Raw genomic sequence first — 22113 nt, 5'->3', positions numbered from 1 at the left:
GCTTGCCTGGATCTATTTGTATGGCTTCTTTTACTTTCCGATGGCATTCTTTGATTCACATACGAAAAGATCTACTAATAAGATTAAATTATATTATTTTTCGTATATATGTACATATTTGAAAAGTATAATGAATTCACGGACATGTTATCGTTGGTATTGCTTTCAGAATAAAAAATTATTACTGCTGTTCGTTTCAATTAAAAGCACTGATTTCGAATGGTGCTAGAAATTTAAATTTTAGCGTATATTAAATAATAGCCCCCGATATCTATGCACCAACCGATCCCAGTTCTTTCAACTTGAATTTTGTGCACAGTATTGAAATACACCTGATATCCTTGCTAATTTTTATTTTTTTAAAGTGCAACTTCTGTTAATTCCCGGTATTTGCCTTCCTGCGAGTGTGATTGTACTATGTCAACTGTTGGGAGAAGGTTTAAAGTCTGAGTTTAAATGTGTAAAACCAGTTACAGATGAGATGCGGTCAACAATGGCATATGTAAGAAAACGAATCAAGTACGTTCATCGCGTTTTATGCATATTCAGTTACTCTAAGTCTTAACAATTTGCATCTTAACTATTTAATTTATAAACACATGCAAGTGGGTGCATATATACATGTGAAGTTAACCTCGTTATAACATATTGTGTACGTACATTTCCTTTATAATCTTTACTATGTATGTACATATATACAAATTTATATCCTTGAATGCACATGTACTATGTGTTTAATGTAACTAATACCTAGCTGTTACTTACGACTGTTCCACTTCTTTTATGTGATTTTTTCACTTCACCGTCCGTCGGCAGACAAAGTACACAAAGAGTAGGTTTCGCTGAAGAATATACCTCTTAAAACTGGTTACACAATTGTAATTTGTCTATTCGCCTAAGTTTTGCCGCTGTAGGTAATTTAAATCAAGCGTGATCCTCATGCATTAGAATACTTTCATATCACATTTCACATTTGTCTTTTTATGGTAAAAGTGATGAGCATTGCGGCAGGAAAAAACATCTTCAGGTGAGATCGTCTGACTGTTACTCAGAAAAAATACAATATGAGCATTGCGAAATAAAAAAAAAACATCTTCAGGTCGGATCGTATGGCTTAATCAGGGAAAATACAATATGAAATTAATGTAAAATATTTAATTAGTAACGGAACTTCGGGTATTACAATACATACAATCGTCTAATATAGTAAACATTTTAAAATATGTCTTGCAGTTGTTGAATTTCTAAAAGTACCCCTCGAAATAATTAAGCACGTCGCAAATTGATAAATAGTAATATTATAATTTCATTTTCGAAAGATGAGCTTTACAATAATGCTAATATTAAGGTCAAGTTTTACAATTAAAAAAGATGAGTTCTTTATAGGTCAATTTCTCCTAAGATTTCATAATCAATCCCCACCACATTTCCTAAATAGTATGTCTGTGATGAGCTCTTTACACGGTTTGATTGCTTGTAGGACGTTAGCCCATCAATGTATATAAATATTTTTTTTATTCTGGTACTAACGGTAGGATAAATGTTTAATGTTAAGGTCAACATTTTTGTGGAAGATATGTTGTAAAATGTATACTGGATAGAAATATGAGTTGCTGTGCCACTGTTAACACAAGCTTCAAGCTCTGCACCTGTAAGGGATGGTAGGAGTATTCTAAAAAGGTATACTGCGGCAACAGTTGCCATTTTTACCAGTCCTGCTGTGGTTCAAGTATAAATTGATAAACAAGTTTACTGAGCATTTCAGTTTATTAAATCGTCTGTACTTATATAAACGACGTACGGTGTTGAATTCGTGGAATTAAATTTGGTAATCTGGGCACCAACGGTTAGTTAAAGACTAAATCATAGTGATTTTGGTGAAAATAACTGCAATGACAAAAATATCGTGTATACATACATACGTAACGTCATAGTGAGTGAAAAAATATTTATAAATTGTCATGTAAAGTGTATACATATTAACAAAATGTAGGCATAAATAAGTGTGTTTAGTAGAATAAAAATTGTTATTTCCCACATATGTATACGTATGTATGTACGAAAAAATAAATATGTATATAGGTTAAAAATCACAAAGATTTTGATCAACAATTCTGTTCATATACAAAAGCTGTTGGCCTTGTTAATGTGTGAATGTGTTACGTCGCTGATAAATGTCGTCTGGTGAGTGGAATTTGTGTGCTCTTAAAGCACTTGAAGAAGAAGAACAGAAAGAATTTCTTGCACTGAGTCAAAAAAGTCTCTTCGAATCAGTATGTTTGCCGACGGGAGAAGATTTGTTGCATCAGACTGGAGATCTTAGCCACAATAGTTGTCAACCGAAAGTATCGTATGCTCAACTGCATCCACATCTATTAAAGTTGCCCACCATTAACGAATGTAATCTCATTGCAGCGGCTCGACGACGTCGATTTCGGTTGCTGCAACAGAGTACATCAGGTAGTAGCGAAGGAGAACGACAGTTACAAATTACTCGTGTATTGTCTCTCTCAGCTCATTCCTTAACAGAACGCAGCAATCGAAATCAGAAAAATGTTGCCTTATCAGAAACTAACGACAAAATGTCCCGAATTAGTAGGTCAACTCAGTTCTATAATGTTCCACCATTCTACACACCACCCTCCATGAAACGATGCGTGACTTCTCACTGCAAGTCCTTCAAGAACTCTCTGCAGGACTTGAAGAAGCAAAAACCGGATCAAAAAAGGGATGGGACAAATAAATCTTACTCTAAATATGGTTCCAACTCTACAGTTGCCTCAGTTACTGAAGAACGCAGAAAGTTGCATACCCCTTTGGTTGAAATTGAATCTTACACTTCTGATGAGAACGATTCAGAGGAGAATTCTATTAACATCGATCAATCAGATCACTGCATAAAAACATATGAAGATTGTGACGACAGTGCCACTGAGACAGGTTCGTGCTCCGTGCCTTTGGCTTCGGATTCAGTTGAAGCGATTCGCCTTATGCTATCCGCCGCAACTGCAGCTATCACATATACCTCCAAGTCTGATAACACCCCAGTTTCTGTCTCAACGTTAACCACAGTTAAATTAGACGGCCACAGAACATCTCCACAAACTAACCACAGCAACAATCTCCTTACATTACCATCACCGGTTCTCTTGAAATCTTCGTCAGCACCCGAATCCACATATAATGGTGTACGAAACGAAACTAAAGAAAAACGAGAACGCAGCTTAATAGATGATAGCTATGTTAATATTGATGCCAGCAAGTTCAACAATAAGAAGAGTAGACACCCTTTGGTAACTGCCCGTTATTTAAATAGTTGTCATAAGGCCAACTTGTTGGATGTGAGCATGGAATTTAATGGGTGTTTGCAAGATAATAAAGCGGATACCACGGTACGGAAGTGTAACGTTAAAACAAGTCCGATTGCTCAGAGTATTGAATTGAGCAAACCAACAATTAAAAATGGAATAGATATTTTATCCAACTTTTCTTGTAACAAAACGGTATGGGTGAAATCAAAACCGATTGTTATAAATAAACCAAACAATCATATCCAGAACTTACTTTTACATGCCACCCATGGAGAGAATCTCCATCGTTCATTAATACGGTGCAAAGACGTCGTTAAAGAAGAATCTCTAAAAATTGATAGTAATTGCAAAAACTCTCTATCTATGGGAGTTTTACCGATAGCCGAAAGACCCAATTGGACATCTTTTGCACAGTTGCACCACCAATTTATCGATGATGAACTTGAAGAACATATCAAACAATGCTCATGTTCATGCAATCATATGGGGTATGGAAATTCTATGGATTATCAGGTAATTTTTACTTAATTAAAGTAAGCCTTACATATTTACAATTACAATTTAAAAAGGGTAATTAAATGCTAGAAAACACGATCTCAAACAGTGAATGAGACAAATACATAAAATTCTGTTAACCAATTAAAGAAACAAGGCAAAACGTTAACTTCGGTTACAGAAGCTACCCATACACATTTTAAATAAAAACTGCCCTCAACTCTTTTTTTTTTACCACGGTAGATATGATCCTCAGAAAACCGTGTAACCGTTTTCTATAGTAAAATGGAGAATACGTTCCATGTCATCTGAAACCGTGTAAGATGAAATAAATAACAATATTTACTTCGAAAAACCGTGTAAAAAATTTTTAAAATTACAAAATTTCAGATATGTATACAAATTGTATACTCATATGGCATTTTATTGAGCATTAAAACTTAAAATACATAATTAATACAGGTGATTAAGCAATAAACAAAAGAAATCTGTTCATCCAGAATTAAGAACAGAAAAATTTGAATAGAAATAAAGAAAAAATATTTACATAGCTACATAATAATTCGTCGTTACTTGATAACAAGGGGATTTCCCAGTTACTACTATATATGTTCTTTCAGCAATGGTGCTAAGTGTGGTAAAAACAAACATAATTACAAGACAGTGATTTTGAAACCGTACTAGATTAAACATTTTTTACAATTTTTGTTTCAACCGTGTAACTTCAAGTCCGTGTAAAAAAGAGTTGGGTGTATTTCCGTAGGAAAATTTGACTTTAATCGATCAATTTGCATTCCAATATGTTCTTGCCAAATTCAGTGTTTTCTATATATATATATATGATATATAATATGTATTATCGAGACGGAAATATGAAAACCCATTAAAGTTAATTGTTTTCTTTTACGAAGTCAGACATTATTATAGAATTAGTTAATAGTAGTAGTGGATTGGCAATCAAAGAAAGTGTTCAAAGCTTATTTATGCTTCGACATTATAATATTCTACCACACTCAAAGAGGTGGTGATCAGGTAACTAGAAATTATTTAATTTAATTATTGGATATCTGGCTAGTGGTGTTCTAAGGAATACTTGTTCCACGGTGTAATCCGTACATTTTAGGTAAAAACACACATCGAACTTTTTTTAGACCATAACATAAATATGTTCAAATTAAAATAATGTTTTATTTTTTTTTTACAATATTTTGGCAATTTGCTTAGTACTTTAATATTAAATATACATAGAGTTGTGGGAAGTTCCTCTTAATGAAAAATCGTTTGCCGTAATTATTACTAAATATGAAATTTTTATGTACAATACTGTGATGGAATACACGTCTAAGAATAAAAGAAACCAAGGCACAACAGTTGGTTGAGTATCGAAGCTGTTGGTTAAAGTTCCACTCTCCTGTATAAATGTTGTGTCTCGTTTGAGACTTATTTAGTATGTATATTTTTCTTACGCTAATTTTAAATAATAATACATTAATGATACAGGTGTAATTTGGTGGTAAAATTTGTTTGGAATATTAATAATGTTAACAAAAGTTTTTGGGTTAAATATTAATATAATATTAGATAGTTAGAAAGGCCTAAGAAATGAATGATTTCTTCGCCGGGGTTATTAGTAGAGTCGATTAAGAATATTTCACATTTGCATAATGCGCAGTCGCGAATATTTACCCTTAACTATACTGAATGCCAATGGTAAAAGTTGGACCGGCAAAATAAGGCTTGGCTGCAAAATACTTGATAAACTAGAGAAAATTATTGTAGAGAAGTTTAGTGAATTTGTGGATACTGTACAGTGGCATCTCTCAACAACTAGGCGAGAACATGAAATCCAGCTGATGATAGCTCAGTTTCTATTCGGACGTTATGAAGTAAAGTTGCCCATCGAGAAGCATGTCGATGAATGGCCATGAAGAGAAGTGCCATTGGAAGATATACTTTCAAATATATTAATTGTGCAAAAATGTTATAAGACGTGATAAGAACAAAAGAAATAGGTGCAATAACATGTAGTGATTAAAATTTGAAATATGATTTTTGCTTTAAAACTATATTATAAGGAATCATGGAATTGCGACAATTGGGATATAAAGAAATGTGTCAAATGGAGCTACTGCAAAGGTCTACTTTAAGTGGTACCAGTGGAAGCGCAGTTTTACCCATCGTTATGATACAACCTTCAACAGTAACACCAAGCGGAACTATATTGACAACTCCTCAGAATAATGATGTCAAAGAAGTGACGAATAATGAAAGTATCTACCAATTTAAACCTTCGAATATATTCGTTTCTAACGCTATCACGTCAGATCAAATTGCTCAACATGAACGGCTCATTCCTGGTTTTCTCTGTGGCGGTAAAAAACTTTTGCAGTCAGAGACCATTTTGCTTCCGACCCTCGAACAGCATCAACAGCAGTTTCCGAATGATTCCTTCATGCAACAGCTTCCACAGGCACATAAACAAATTCCACAAATGCAGATTCAGCAGTCACTGCCACCACCTCTCAATATAATTTATACAGGCACACTAAACACATCATCTCGCATAAGAGATATACCTGAAAGTGCTAACCTATCTCGAGACTTCAACGATGGCACCGCCAACAACAATGTAATTGGCGGCACTGACAACGCTGTTGGTGACGATAGCGATTTCGAGGGCAGCGAATGCGGCACGAGCGTCTCTGGGGCCACATGTATACCTCATTTTAATTTTGGTGGTTGTGGTATGATTCTTCAACCTACATTAACTACTAATAATTGCGAAGTTAATGGTCATCGTCCACATCCATATAACCAACGTCGACCTAAGGAACCAGAAGATGTGGGATGTGCGGCATTTTCTCACATGATGGGCACTTTCGCTTCAGCAGCAGGCGGGGCAATGAACTCGACTCGATTCACAGGCACTCTCGGTTCTCTTGCTGGAGTAAGTACGGGACTTTCGAGCACATTGGGTCGTAATCGACGTACGCCCACCTGTCTTACGGGGTCTACCCAGCAAAACCCAAAGCGTGTATCATTTAAAGAAGATGATTTATCAAAAAATGGCGCGAAACTATTGGAGGAAAATCATAGCAACTGCGATTATTACGGTCATTGTGACAATGATGCACTCCATAATTGCTCTTATATGTATCTAAAAAATGTTACTGACTGCGAGGTGCGTATTAATTTACAGTAAAGCATTAATTAGCCACGTGCCTTTTAACAGACTTTAGTATATAAAGGGTGATTTTTTAAGAGCTTGATAACTTTTTTTTAAAAAAAAAACGCATAAAATTTGCAAAATCTCATCGGTTCTTTATTTGAAACGTTAGATTGGTTCATGACATTTACTTTTTGAAGATAATTTCATTTAAATGTTGACCGCGGCTGCGTCTTAGGTGGTCCATTCGGAAAGTCCAATTTTGAGCAACTTTTTCGAGCATTTCGGCCGGAATAGCCCGAATTTCTTCGGAAATGTTGTCTTCCAAAGCTGGAATAGTTGCTGGCTTATTTCTGTAGACTTTAGACTTGACGTAGCCCCACAAAAAATAGTCTAAAGGCGTTAAATCGCATGATCTTGGTGGCCAACTTACGGGTCCATTTCTTGAGATGAATTGTTGTCCGAAGTTTTTCCCTCAAAATGGCCATAGAATCGCGAGCTGTGTGGCATGTAGCGCCATCTTGTTGAAACCACATGTCAACCAAGTTCAGTTCTTCCATTTTTGGCAACAAAAAGTTTGTTAGCATCGAACGATAGCGATCGCCATTCACCGTAACGTTGCGTCCAACAGCATCTTTGAAAAAATACGGTCCAATGATTCCACCAGCGTACAAACCACACCAAACAGTGCATTTTTCGGGATGCATGGGCAGTTCTTGAACGGCTTCTGGTTGCTCTTCACCCCAAATGGGGCAATTTTGCTTATTTACGTAGCCATTCAACCAGAAATGAGCCTCATCGCTGAACAAAATTTGTCGATAAACACATTTCGAACCGAACACTGATTTTGGTAATAAAATTCAATGATTTGCAAGCGTTGCTCGTTAGTAAGTCTATTCATGATGAAATGTCAAAGCATACTGAGCATCTTTCTCTTTGACACCATGTCTGAAATCCCACGTGATCTGTCAAATACTAATGCATGAAAATCCTAACCTCAAAAAAATCACCCGTTAGGTAGTTAAGTTTTGAACGTGCAAAAACCAAAAGCTTATGTTGTATGTTAATATATAATTACATATATTATCTCTACGTTAACCAAATCCAACTACTATCATGTTGATAGAAAATCTAATATACAATAAAATATCAAAACTGACAGTCAGTTAACTTAACAAAACTAAGAGGTTTGGAATGTCCTTCATCCTTATTCGTGCCACTTTTTACCGGGATAAACTGCTAAACTGATCCGATTGCAGTAAAAGTTAGCAAGTTGTGTGCTTTTTCTTCCAATTTAAAATATAGGATAGATTTTCTTTGGTGTTAGCCAGCGTTCTAACTCATTTTTAAAGGAATTTAAAATCAAATATCAGCAATAGTAAAAACATTTTATTGCGACCCATATTACGTTAAATCAAGAAAAAAAACAAAAAACAAAGCCAAATTAAATACATCGACTTTATTTTTTCACATTTAGACCATTGGCTTTGGTGGCCTCCCTGATGTCACCGAGCACTCCAATACCCGTCGCACACATTCCCGCCAAAACTCCTTTTCGAACAGTGATTCAGGTGGCGAAATTGCCAATGCGAATAAGTCAAAGGTGAACTTGTGTGATGGCAAATCGCCACAAACAGGCCAAACTACCCCCGTCGAGCGTAAATCAAAAATAACCCACCATGCAGCTGCTGCTAGATGCAGCAGGGCACATCGTCTCAAACCGCGACGCGGATCCTGTGCCATATTCTTGACTTTTGTTGGCACGATATGCTTGCTTACTATCGGCGCATTGCTTGCATACCAACACTTTATGGCGCCCAGCCGCAATTCACATGCACAAAGACTGAAAATAGTGCGACGGATACTAAAAGAAGTGCCGCTGGTGGATGGCCACAATAATTTTGCATGGAATGTCCGGAAATACGCGCACAACAGCTTGGAGTTGATAAGCATGAGACGCGGTCCTAATGCTGAAGCATGGACACGACCGACGTGGGCTCAGACGGATGTTGAAAGGCTTAAGCAAGGACTGGTCGGTGTACAAATGTGGTAAGTAAAATTGTAACGGGTGGGCCATCTAACGTTTTAAATTTGAATTATCTATATTTCGACATTGGAAACGTCAAATACCATTCGGAAAGTAACAGATATTCAGTAAAAAGTCTAAAATTTACGAAATAGGTCGCTATTCATTAGAAGAAAACTGGGAAATATTGACAGACTGGGCAGAAGATCGTTTGACCGAGGATGGTCAATTTTACGTTAACAAGCAGAATTGCCGCATTTGGGGCACAGAAAACCTGCACGTAATCGTCGAGAAGCCAATGCACCCAGCACGAATCACTGTATGGTGCGGATTTTTCTTCGAAAATGAAGAAGGAACCGCCGTAACCATCAATGGTGAGCGATATCGCTAACCGAATTTTTCTTCAAGCAAATTGAAGAGGAAGACTTGGACAACATTTGGTTCCAGCAGGACGGCGCTACGTGCCATACAGCAAACGCTACACTCAATCTTTTACGCCCTATCTTTAAATTTAAAATTTTATATGGCCCACCCTATATTATTTGCATATTGTAATAATACTTGTATTGTTAAGCATTGTAAGATGTAATTGACCATTTGACTATTTTCTGCTATTTGATACATATGTACATATATGTATGTATAAGTATGTATTCCGCAAGAGATTAAATGCCTCAATTATTATATAGTTAGTGTAGAGTATAATTTTAACTGACATCTTACCTAATATTCAAATCCTTCTGACTTTACAGTACGTTTAACAAAATTGTATTATGATCAACTGAATTTACTGATTCCCCTGAAGCTTTAGTACTTACCATAAAAAATCATCCAACATTGAGAACCTTCTTATTTTCAATTCAAACCGTGCCAAAATCACGCTACTTTCTCCATGTTTATAACATTCGGTTTTTGGATAATTTGGACTGCTTCTTATCTCCCAAGAAAAATTTCTTACAACTTTAAAAAATGAATATTTATTACAAAATGTTGGACTCTATAAAAAAAAATAATGTGTTGTTTGTTATAAAAACATATGTATACTCAGCATTAATACAGTATTCCATGTCGTACAAGCAACATAGAATTTATTTATAAGGCACTTGTATGCATTCGATACATATGTACATACATATGTAGCTTTGAATGCGAATTACCTTTAATGTATATTCAAAAGAAATAACATAACAAAAATGAAGTAGTTACGATTATTACAGCTTTATTCGTTTTGTGAAGAAAGATTTGAACTTTTTCTAAAACACTGTAAAAATATACAAAAAAATAATATTAGCTTTCTTCATCTCATGCACATAATCTACAGGTCAGCATATGTTCCATGTGAGGCATTGGGACTGGATGCCGTCCAAGTAGCAATAGAACAAATTGACATTATCCGTCGCCTGACTGATATGTATACCTTGGATACAATGTTAGCAAAATCTTCCAAGGATATTTTTATAGCACGACAGCATCATCAGATGGCTTCGTTAATTGGCATCAAAGGTGGTCATGCCATCGGCTCCTCTCTTGCCGTATTAAGATCATTCTATTCAGTTGGCGCACGTGCCCTTAGCCTTACGCATAAGTGTGATCTCTCATGGGCAGGATCAAGTGCCTCAGAAACAGAAAATGGTTTATCCGCGTTTGGCAAGGTAGTCATTCGAGAAATGAATCGCTTGGGAATGATGGTGGATTTATCTTATAGCTCTGCTGCGACAGCCCGCGACGTCTTGCAAATCACCCGGGCCCCCGTTATATTCTCTCACTCCGCTGCACGACAAATATGCAACTCCACACACAATATACCCGACGATATTCTTCGACTAGTGGCAGATAACGGTGGCCTAATTATGGTTAGCTTCGACCCAGAGGACGTGGCTTGCGGCCAACCGGCATATCTTGCAGATGTTGTAAAACATATTAAACACATTCGTGCAATAGCTGGTGTCCAACATATTGGGTTAGGCGCAGGATATGATGGCATAGAAGAACCACCTATAGGCCTTGAGGACGTATCCAAATACCCAGATTTGCTGGCGACTCTGCTTCAAGATCACAATTGGAGTGAGCAAGACATTGCAATGTTAGCAGGAAAAAACTTTCTTCGCATTTTGGAAACTGTGGAAAATGTACGAGACTATTGGAAACGTGCTGACATTCAACCGCTCGAACAGACTGAACCACAACCGAAACCACAGTGCTCATACATGTCTTCGTGACCATAGCTGCAGACAGTAAGCAACCCTTGTGCTGCTGTGCACAAATTTTACCTTTATGGATGCAATCGTATTGTGCATATAATAGAAAGTATGCGGTCCCAGGTAAATACTGGTGACTTCAGCAAAATACAATTGATATATTAGGTTATTTATACAATTAAACTACCCGTATTTGTATATACATATGTATGTTAATTAATGGAACATTAGCTGCGCATATACATATGCATGCTTGTACAGCAATAAAAAATTATTTGAAACTGTGTAGACGGGAGGATTGTATTTAAGGAAATATTTGTTGTGAAAATGGAGTCTGCCAAGGAAATTTAACTTAACATAATAGACAACAAAATAGAAAATAAATAAGAATAATTATATCGGATTGAAGAGTGAATTAATAAGTTTAGACCGAAGCACAAATTACACGCATATCTATTCAAATAATTTCTTTGGTGTACATTTAGTTGTTGTGTTGTTTTGTTTTTCTGATTTTAGGAAAGAATGTCAGATTTTTCGAGAGACTAAAAATAATTTTGGAATATATGAGACTACGAAAATTAACAATTTCAAACTTAAATACACTAAAATGCGCATTTATACTCTACCTAACTAAAATATATATATGTAGTAAAATATATAATTTAAATTTTCTACATAAGCACAGGTAAATGAATGTGCCAATATTTGCATATGTAGTTTATTAGAGACTATTGAGAATGCCAGTTTTAACATTATTTTCATTGTTACTAAGACAATCCTTGCCACAAGTAGATAACATAAAAATCTGAAAAATAAATGCATCTATATACACATATAATTCTAAAAATCATTTCCAAATGCAACAGTCTTAATATAAAAGTTATGTGGTGTCCTTACAAAAAATAACAAATGAGTTTAACTATTGAATTATTTTGGAGTGGTTTGAATGATTCATTCTCATCTGCTTCCATTACTTATTATTTGTAATACAATGAATATTGTATGTGTAGAGAAAAAAGCCAATAGTGAAACAAATTGTATTCCGTTACAAATATTAAAATTAGACACATGTACAGTGATGTATTTAAAAAAAATATGTTACAAAATATCGATATAACCAATCACTTAATTACATCGAAACGATTTTAAATATATACACATGAGTAACAAATATATGATATACAAGTTGCTAACAGAGACATCAAACAATTGTTTTGAATCAAAAATTAAAGCAACGAAAAATACTGCTATGTATATATGTATGTATCTTTGATAAACTCATACCATATTCGTGAAAGCAAGGGATCCATCAAAAATGGTTTTTATTTAAAAGAAATGTTTATTCATCCGTTTGTCAACTCATTTTCACTCCAACACGTTTACATTTAAATGAAAGAAAAATGCAATAAAATGTAAGTGAACATAAAATAAATATAAACCTTCTTTCTGGTTTTTATTTCAAATATACATATACTGTAACGAATCTTAGTTTATGTGTAAAGTAATAACGGGTAAGTATATAAGCAATGAAAGTGATAATTCTGTTAGATTTAACATTGCTATCATCACAAAAGTTGTGATTATTGTTATCTTAAAACTTCAAGAGATTTAATTACATAAGATATTAATGCATTGTCGATTAAACGGAAGTCGAATTCTTTCGTTCTAGAAGGGTTTTCTTGTAAGCCCAATATTTTAGTTACAAAGCTTTAACCTCATACCTTATATACATAAATAATGTATTCAAAATGCATACAACGGCGATTTAGAACACATTTTTATTTTTTTAAATTTCTGGGTGAACCCAATTTTATTTTTTCTTTAATGAAAATATGCTCCTTGCAATTCTGCAAATTTCTACATTTTTATATTTTCTCTACGACCAGTAGTTTAGAAGTTATAAGCATTTTTGTATTCGGTATATTGCATTTAATGCCTAATTTCTTTAAAAACCGGCGATTTAGAATACATTTTTATTTTTCTAAATTTCTGGGTGAATCTAAATTTATTTTTTCTTTAATGAAAATATGCCCCTTGCAATTCTGCACATTTCTGCATCTTTATATTTTCTCTACGACCAGTAGTTTAGAAGTTATAAGCATTTTTGTATTCGCTTTTATTCGGCGGCTGCTTTCTGCATGCTCCTGGTCGCCTGGTAGAAATCTGAGATTTTGGCACCAAATTAAATGCAATTTTTCTGCAGCGGCGGCGGGATGCACCACAAATTGCAGCATACGCAAAGGGGCGATATGGGGAAAAAGGATGCGGGCAATATATTGCATAAGCAAAGGGGCGAGATCGGAAAACGGATGCGGCCATATGCAATGCCCGGAAACCGGAAAGCGACCCCGAACGGAAACAAAATAACGGTACCCCGCTTCCGGCCATTACCCAAACCGGAAGTGCGCGACCGGAAGTCGACAACGCCTCCGGTACCGCATTTCCGTTTCCGGCCCACCACTTCCGGCCGGGATCCAAATCGGAAGTGCGCGGCCGGAAGCCGGCCAACCGGAGGCGGTGCACCGGGAGCGGAAATGCGGCACCGGAAACGATGCCGGCTTCTGGCCGCGCGCCTCCGGTTTGCCTCCCGGCCGGAAGTGGTGGGCCGGAAACGGAAATGCGGTACCGGATGTGTTGCCGGCTTCCGGTCCCGCACTTCCGGTTTGGGTCCTGGCCGGAAGCGAGGTACCGTTATTTCGTTTCCGGTCGGGATCACTTTCCGGTTTCCGGGCATTGCATATGGCCGCATCCGTTTTCCGATCTCGCCCCTTTGCGTATGCTGCAAATTTGTGGCGCATCCCGCCGCCGCTGCAGAAAAATTGCATTTAATTTGGTGCCAAAATCTCAGATTTCTACCAGGCGACCAGGAGCATGCAGAAAGCAGCCGCCGAATAAAAGCGAATACAAAAATGCTTATAACTTCTAAACTACTGGTCGTAGAGAAAATATAAAGATGCAGAAATGTGCAGAATTGCAAGGGGCATATTTTCATTAAAGAAAAAATAAATTTAGATTCACCCAGAAATTTAGAAAAATAAAAATGTATTCTAAATCGCCGGTTTTTAAAGAAATTAGGCATTAAATGCAATATACCGAATACAAAAATGCTTATAACTTCTAAACTACTGGTCGTAGAGAAAATATAAAAATGTAGAAATTTGCAGAATTGCAAGGAGCATATTTTCATTAAAGAAAAAATAAAATTGGGTTCACCCAGAAATTTAAAAAAATAAAAATGTGTTCTAAATCGCTGGTTTTTGAGGAAAAAATCGTCAAAATGATTATTTCTCCTTAAAGAGGCTGATAAAATGGGGTGTGGGAGGATTTTCTAGTATCTCTCTATTTTTTCCAAGTCCAAACACCAGTGGGCAAAAAATTTTGAAAAAGTAGGCTTGAGACCACTCTCTCATAAGTTTAATGAGCATATCTCCTAAACCACTAAAGCTACAACAACCAAATTTGCTCAGCTCAAATGTTATAAACACTTCTACCGACAGTGTGAAAATAACCCCACTTATTCCCCATACAACAGTACTGCTCAAAACTACTAAAAACGCTATAAATCATTAAATTATCACGCCAAAGACTTTAAATCCAGGAAAACGGAAGCAGGCCGGTAAGAAACTACGGGATAAAATTTTGCATTAATAATTCATTTAAAGTATTCCACTTTATGACCAAAAATTGTCCAAATCCAAACAAAACTTTTCAAGTCTCTAGGTACTGAATATGTGGACCCCAGTATCTATAGTTGACTTTTGACTGGAAATATCGGTCAATGTGTATGATGTGTGAGATATACAATTGAACTTCAGACGGAATCCGTATTTCTGTGTATCCCAAATGGATTGAATTTGTGATTGTATGTGAGGTAGCTCAATGAAACCCAGAGAATAGTTTTTTAGTGTGTGGCATGATAATATCTGATTAATAGATAAAATCGGATCGATACTATCCCAACTTTCATATACTATGAATTTGTCGGTCAATTTATGAGTTACATAGAGTATATGTATGTATATATAAAATTGCTTAGATTCCGATCCTCTGGTTGACGTTTTACATCTTAAGTTATTCATCTGTTTAATTCTTGAAAGTTGCAAGAGTATAGATATTCGCTCGCACCCGAACATTTTTTACTTGCTTTATCCTATTACACACATTTTTCTTCCCAATAGACACATACATATATAACCAGATATGTGGTAAGAAAAACAGACGATGTTTGTATCACCTCGCTACTGAATATTTATTTGAAAACTTTTTTTAGAAGTTACACGAAATGCAACTCCACCGATGTAATAGTGTGGTGGATATTGACCGCACATTAGGTTTATTTGGGAAAATTATGAATAACAAAAGTTAGCAACAGAATGCACTCAAATGAGTCCCAAGACGGGGAAAACTATAAGTAGGCCACGAATTTGCGGTAGAAAACGTAAATGCAAAAACATTAGGGAACTGATAAAAAACTATTTAGTAATGAGCAACTTCCAAATTTTTTCGCTCTGAAAGGAAACTAAACAAAAATATAATATTTTTACTCTACTTTGTTAGTCATTGCATTCATATTAGATATGTATATGTACAATTATATGCATATATGTATAAATACACGATTTTTTTTATAAAAAAATTTAAGAATTCATCGCCTTATTTAAAACTGATTTTCCACGTCCTTGTGATTCTATATTTATGACGTTTACGTAGGTATTAACCTTTGTGATTCTCGTCTTTTATACCTACTGCGTTATTATTGCTTTCTATTGTTAACATGTTTTATTACGTTATATCGGGCGTGAACGATTTAAATACGAAATGAAAAGGAAACGCATTCCCGTTCACTATAAATGACATACATGAATGACAGCAATGCACACAGTAGTCCTTTACTTAAAAAAATTATTTCAACGCTCTTGCTGCAGTACATGCGAACTTCCTACTCACATATGAGGATACTGATGGATATTGAAACTGCTGTCATCTCATACAAGTAAGTTTTCAGGTGCTTTCGTATGCTCATTATCACGATGTAAGTTCCACCTTCACCACACAATAGAAGTATAGCTAAACACATAACTACTTCTCTGCTTTCACATATACACTACACCTCGTTGATCAGACATCGTGCGAGTACTAATCACAAAGACAATGTACATATGTACATAGCATGTATGTTTATATGCACTCAAGTTTTTTATATTCTAAAAAACAATAAATATTTTCATATTATATACATACATATGTATATATTTTCAGATGTACATATGCACTTTCATTTCCACGTTTACACAATATGTACATATGTATATATACTAATAATCGTTTTTAAAAGTTGCAGGTAGCCTCAAACACCTTGAACATGTATCAACAGGTGAGTTGCAATTGCGATTTAATTGTTTAAGTTCAGTTTTCTTTTTATTTATTTAACTTATCCTTTTTTACGTATGCAATATTGCTTTTAGTAAACTTATTTATCTGAAAAAAAAAATTCTCCACAAAATTCAAACATTCACAATTGAATTTATATTGTTATTTTTCTTTATTTGATTTTGGTTGGTTTTCCCTTTTAAATTAAATATTTCGAAAATTTTTGTTTTATTATTTCGTGTATCTAAAATTCGGCGACTTGTCCTATAAATTGGTATTTGCTTTCTATTTGGCAAATATGATTTCTGATAAAATGCGCGCTCAAATGTATCGCGATCATCGCCAACGCTTACGATACGTTCGATGTCGTGTTAATAGCGGTTCAGTTCGTTTGCCATCGCGTATCAGTGCAAATAGTGTCAACTCAGATTCGTACCGTTCGTTGAACAACAGAAATATGTGTAGGTCACAATCTAATCCAAATTTTTTACACGCACAACAGCTTCCACAATTTGAGAAAAGAAATATCCGACAGCATGCTCATCGTCTATCCACCAAATCAATCATAGATGAGCGTAGAAGTATTATAAAGTCGAAATCTTTGGCAATAAACGAAAAGCTGAATAATCAACGTTGTAGTCCAATGACCTATCCATCGATTGCTCTAAGCAAGTATCCAATTTTGAATTTACCGGAAACTGGCATTCAGCTTCAACGTCTCTTGCGCCCCGTAATTTTTATGGATCTAGAGTTAAAAGGTCTTCGACCAGTGGGACGTGTACTTATTCAATTATATACGGAAGCATCGCCTCAAGTTGTATTGGAGTTCATCCGCTTAGCTAGAAACAATAACGCAGATAGCCTTTTCATCACTCGTGTCTTTCCATCTCTATGGTTGGAGGGAGAGTTAAGGTTACCGCCAGATTCTCATACACACAGAAAACATGAATTCGATACACGAAGTTTAAATCACACAAACCATGGCGGTATTGTTTCTTATTCGCGTGAAAATATAAGTGGTATCGAAAGTGACCGACTGAGCTTTGCAATCTCCTTTCGACCATTGCCTGCAGCTAATAGCAAACGCATCGCTTTTGGACGAATTGTGGGTGGCTTAAAATATCTTTACGAACTTCAAGACTATGGCACAAAGAATGGAAAGCCGACAAGAAAAGTTTTCATTAGCAAGTGTGGATTATTCTCAAAGACTTTGCCCTCGCGAAGATATTGAAATTACACATGAAGTTATTTTGCATTTTCTAAACCGTAAAAGGTTATCAAAAATTAAGGATATATGTACTATATATGCATATGTATGTAGGTTATAAGAAAAATTATGTAACTGATCAAGCCATTTAGTTTGAAAGTGAAGAGTTAAATTCGAATTTATAAATTCACTTTTAGAATAAACGGCTTTTGCAAGTTCTATTGGTTTTGATTTCGATAAACAATCTCACAATAAAATATGACTTACATATGGCAAGTTAGAATACATGATATTAAAGCAACTGAAATTAAATCTAAAATGAATAGCGGTTAAAAGGAAAATTAAAGTTCCACGACTTTCAAGATTTGAAAGGACATATTTATGTACTTATGTATAAGAATTCGACACGCAATTATACATGCAGTTGATCCCATAAACGTCAAATACATACACATGCAAGTACGTTCAACATTTCTGAAAGAAAGTTGTTACCACTTTTTGCCGTTTTCTTAACAGTTTGCTTATCCATAGCACTTCCGAATACATCTACATACGTACATATGTATGTATGAACTTGAGTGACTCATCCTTCCACAAGGCGGGACCATATTATGTACTGAGCTAATTTTAATACTGGGAGCTAATGAAAATATGCGTACATACTTATTTACATACACATACTTTCCTTTTTTTAGGAATTATATTTTAATTGCCTTTGTCTGTTTAGCATTGGCAATTTTCATAGAATGTAGATTATACAATCTCTTCAGAGAATCCATATCCTTTGCAATTTTATCTGGAGGAATCATTGCAAAGAAAACAATAAAAAAGTTAGATGTACCGAAGTTAAATGCCCTTCACAGGTTTATTTCTTATAGCATAAAGGGTATAAAATGATTTCTATCTTGATTATGAATTCCGGTCTATATGTACATACATATGTACATATATGCTATAGGTTGTAGCTTTGTCTTTGACAAATAATCTATACCAAATTTCATTAAAATATCTTGTCCAATAAAAAATTTTTTAAGTTACAACGTGACTTCAGAGGAAGCAGTCTGCCAACTGGCAGTATAAAAGACAAGCAGCCACCCTGCCTGGCCAGTACTTAGATGACTCTCGCGCCGTAGTATTATGCGATTTGAAAGTCACGCGGTAAATTTGCGGGAAGCTGGCTGCCAGTCGACTACATAAGTAAAGCAGGCAGCGTGCCTGGCCAGTACTTAGGTGACTTTGGCGCCGTGATGTTAAGTGATTTGAAAGTCGAGCGGTAAATTCGCAGCAAGCTAGCTATCAGTTGGCTATATAAGTAAAGCAGGTATCGTGCCTGGCCAGTGCTTAGGTGACTTTCGCGCCGTGATGTTAAGTGATTTGAAAGTCGCGCGGTAAATTCGCAGCAAGCTAGCTGTCAGTTGGCTATATAAGTAAAGCAGGCAGCGTGCCTGGCCAGTGCTTTGGTGACTTTCGCGCAGTAGTGTTATGCGATTTGACAGTCTCGCGATAAATTCGCGGGAAGTTAACTGCCAGTTGGCCATATAAGTAAAGCTGGCAGCGTGCCTAGCCAGTGCTTAGGTGACTTTCGCGCCGTGATGTTATGTGATTTGAAAGTCGCGCGGTAAATTCGCAGCAAGCTAGCTGCAAGTTGGCTATATAAGTAAAGCAGGCAGCGTGCCTGGCCAGTACTTAGGTGACTTTCGCGCCGTGATGTTAAGTGATTTGAAAGTCGCGCGGTAAATTCGCAGCAAGCTAGCTGTCAGTTGGCTATATAAGTAAAGCAGGCAGCGTGCCTGGCCAGTACTTAGGTGACTTTCGCGCCGTGATGTTAAGTGATTTGAAAGTCGCGCGGTAAATTCGCAGCAAGCTAGCTGTCAGTTGGCTATATAAGTAAAGCAGGCAGCGTGCCTGGCCAGTGCTTAGGTGACTTTCGCGCCGTAGTATTATGCGATTTGAAAGTCGCGCGGTAAATTCGCGGGAAGCTAGCTACAAGTTGGCTATATAAGTAAAGCAGGCAGCGTGCCTGGCCAGTGCTTAGGTGACTTTCGCGCCGTGATGTTAAGTGATTTGAAAGTCGCGCGGTAAATTCGCAGCAAGCTAGCTGTCAGTTGGCTATATAAGTAAAGCAGGTATCGTGCCTGGCCAGTGCTTAGGTGACTGTCGCGCCGTGATGTTATGTGATTTGAAAGTCGCGCGGTAAATACGCAGCAAGCTAGCTGCCAGTTGGCTATATAAGTAAAGCAGGCAGCGTGCCTGACCAGTGCTTAGGTGACTTTCGCGCCGTGATGTTAAGTGATTTGAAAGTCGCGCGGTAAATTCGCAGCAAGCTAGCTGTCAGTTGGCTATATAAGTAAAGCAGGCAGCGTGCCTGGCCAGTGCTTAGGTGACTTTCGCGCCGTAGTGTTATGCGATTTGAAAGTCGCACGGTAAATTCGCGGCAAGCTAGCTGCAAGTTGGCTATATGGCAGCGTGCCTGGCCAGTGCTTAGGTGACTTTCGCGCCGTGATGTTAAGTGATTTGAAAGTCGCGCGGTAAATTCGCGGCAAGCTAGCTGCAAGTTGGCTATATGGCAGCGTGCCTGGCCAGTGCTTACTTGACTTTCGCGCCGTGATGTTATGTGATTTGAAAGTCGCGCGGTAAATTCGCAGCAAGCTAGCTGTCAGTTGGCTATATAAGTAAAGCAGGCAGCGTGCCTGGCCAGTGCTTAGGTGACTTTCGCGCCGTGATGTTAAGTGATTTGAAAGTCGCGCGGTAAATTCGCAGCAAGCTAGCTGTCAGTTGGCTATATAAGTAAAGCAGGCAGCGTGCCTAGCCAGTGCTTAGGTGACTTTCGCGCCGTGATGTTATGCGATTTGAAAGTCGCGCGTTAAAATCGCGGCAAGCTAGCTGCAAGTTGGCTATATAAGTAAAGCAGGCAGCGTGCCTGGCCAGTGCTTAGGTGACTTTCGCGCCGTGATGTTAAGTGATTTGAAAGTCGCGCGGTAAAATCGCGGGAAGCTAGCTGCAAGTTGGCTATATAAGTAAAGCAGGCAGCGTGCCTGGCCAGTGCTTAGGTGACTTTCGTGCCGTGATGTTATGTGATTTGAAAGTCGCGCGGTAAATTCGCGGGAAGTTAACTGCCAGTTGGCCATATAAGTAAAGCTGACAGCGTGCCTAGCCAGTGCTTAGGTGACTTTCGCGCCGTGATGTTAAGTGATTTGAAAGTCGCGCGGTAAATTCGCAGCAAGCTAGCTGTCAGTTGGCTATATAAGTAAAGCAGGTATCGTGCCTGGCCAGTGCTTAGGTGACTTTCGCGCAGTAGTGTTATGTGATTTGAAAGTCGCGCGGTAAAATCGCGGCAAGCTAGCTGCAAGTTGGCTATATGGCAGCGTGCCTGGCCAGTGCTTACTTGACTTTCGCGCCGTGATGTTATGTGATTTGAAAGTCGCGCGGTAAATTCGCGGCAAGCTAGCTGCAAGTTGGCTATATAAGTAAAGCAGGCAGCGTGCCTGGCCAGTGCTTAGGTGACTTTCGTGCCGTGATGTTATGTGATTTGAAAGTCGCGCGGTAAATTCGCAGCAAGCTAGCTGCAAGTTGGCTATATAAGTAAAGCAGGCAGCGTGCCTGGCCAGTACTTAGGTGACTTTCGCGCCGTGATGTTAAGTGATTTGAAAGTCGCGCGGTAAATTCGCAGCAAGCTAGCTGTCAGTTGGCTATATAAGTAAAGCAGGTATCGTGCCTGGCCAGTGCTTAGGTGACTTTCGCGCCGTGATGTTATGTGATTTGAAAGTCGCGCGCTAAATACGCAGCAAGCTAGCTGCCAGATGGCTATATTAGTAAAGCAGGCAGCGTGCCTGGCCAGTGCTTAGGTGACTTTCGCGCCGTAGTGTTATACGATTTGGAAGTCGCGCGATAAATTCGCAGCAAGCTAGCTGTCAGTTGGCTATATAAGTAAAGCAAGGTATCGTGCCTGGCCAGTGCTTAGGTAACTTTCGCGCCGTAGTGTTAAATGATTTGAAAGTAAATTCGCGGGAAGCTAGCTGCAAGTTGGCTATATAAGTAAAGCAGGCAGTGTGCCTGGCCAGTGCTTACGTGACTCTCGCGCGTGGTGTTATATGAATTAAAAGTCACGCGGAAAATTCGCGGTAAACTGGCTGCCAATTGGATCCATGTAGGTAATTCAAGTACCATGCGTGGCCAGTGCTTAGGTGACTCTTCGAGCGCTCGAAAAAAAATAACCCTGTTCGGTCTAAAACCCCGGTGTTCATAACTCTTCTGTGTCCAACTTCTTCTTCTTTCTGTAACAATAATGAATTATAAATTTTCCTATTATGTATTACTCATTTTTACCAATTTTCTTTCAG

The 22113-nt window shown here is 37.4% G+C and overlaps 2 protein-coding genes and 1 long non-coding RNA gene across 6 annotated transcripts; all 3 read left to right on the top strand.

Annotated features, from left to right (window-relative positions):
* Positions 1 to 134: 134 nt before the first annotated feature.
* LOC105227423 (uncharacterized) lies at positions 135 to 12634 on the top strand. 3 transcript variants are annotated; one of them, XM_049456980.1, is made up of 3 exons: positions 135 to 3824; positions 8450 to 9021; positions 10320 to 12634. In XM_049456980.1, exons 1-3 carry the CDS (start codon positions 2175 to 2177, stop codon positions 11215 to 11217), a joined length of 3120 nt encoding a protein of 1039 aa, XP_049312937.1. In that variant the 5' UTR covers positions 135 to 2174; the 3' UTR covers positions 11218 to 12634. The 3 variants fall into 3 exon arrangements, with proteins under 3 accessions (XP_049312937.1, XP_049312939.1, XP_049312938.1); XM_049456982.1 differs by having other exon boundaries at positions 9751 to 10495; XM_049456981.1 differs by lacking the exon at positions 135 to 3824 and adding an exon at positions 3836 to 6987.
* A 4102-nt stretch (positions 12635 to 16736) lies between these two features.
* On the top strand, positions 16737 to 17797 carry LOC105227420 (uncharacterized). The gene is made up of 2 exons (XM_049456979.1): positions 16737 to 17234; positions 17316 to 17797. The coding sequence occupies exons 1-2, from the start codon at positions 16865 to 16867 to the stop codon at positions 17795 to 17797; spliced, it is 852 nt and encodes a 283-aa protein (XP_049312936.1). The 5' UTR covers positions 16737 to 16864.
* Positions 17798 to 18887: 1090 nt separating this feature from the next.
* On the top strand, positions 18888 to 21516 carry LOC125778596 (uncharacterized). Of its 2 annotated transcripts, none has more exons than XR_007422794.1 (9): positions 18888 to 19003; positions 19119 to 19233; positions 19349 to 19463; positions 19809 to 19923; positions 20039 to 20153; positions 20479 to 20593; positions 20709 to 20823; positions 20939 to 21053; positions 21389 to 21516. It is a non-coding gene; the product is annotated as an uncharacterized LOC125778596 (long non-coding RNA). The 2 variants fall into 2 exon arrangements; XR_007422793.1 differs by lacking the exon at positions 20939 to 21053 and adding an exon at positions 21054 to 21273 and having other exon boundaries at positions 21389 to 21513.
* The last annotated feature ends 597 nt before the right edge of the window (positions 21517 to 22113 follow it).

Source organism: Bactrocera dorsalis, chromosome 5 (assembly GCF_023373825.1).
Source record: "Bactrocera dorsalis isolate Fly_Bdor chromosome 5, ASM2337382v1, whole genome shotgun sequence".
NCBI classification, from domain to species: domain Eukaryota; kingdom Metazoa; phylum Arthropoda; class Insecta; order Diptera; family Tephritidae; genus Bactrocera; species Bactrocera dorsalis.
Note: the sequence above shows the minus strand (reverse complement) of the source record. Positions and strands in the feature narration are given on the sequence as shown.

Excerpts from the sequence above, each read along its gene's own strand:
- LOC105227420 (XM_049456979.1), top strand. The coding sequence starts at position 16,865 with ATGATTTCTGATAAAATGCGCGCTCAAATGTATCGCGATCATCGCCAA. Across the intron at positions 17,235-17,315 it reads CTATCCATCGATTGCTCTAA|AGTTAAAAGGTCTTCGACCA; the intron begins GCAAGTATCCAA and ends TTATGGATCTAG.
- LOC105227423 (XM_049456980.1), top strand. The coding sequence starts at position 2,175 with ATGTCGTCTGGTGAGTGGAATTTGTGTGCTCTTAAAGCACTTGAAGAA. Across the intron at positions 3,825-8,449 it reads GAAATTCTATGGATTATCAG|ACCATTGGCTTTGGTGGCCT; the intron begins GTAATTTTTACT and ends TTTCACATTTAG. Across the intron at positions 9,022-10,319 it reads CTGGTCGGTGTACAAATGTG|GTCAGCATATGTTCCATGTG; the intron begins GTAAGTAAAATT and ends CATAATCTACAG.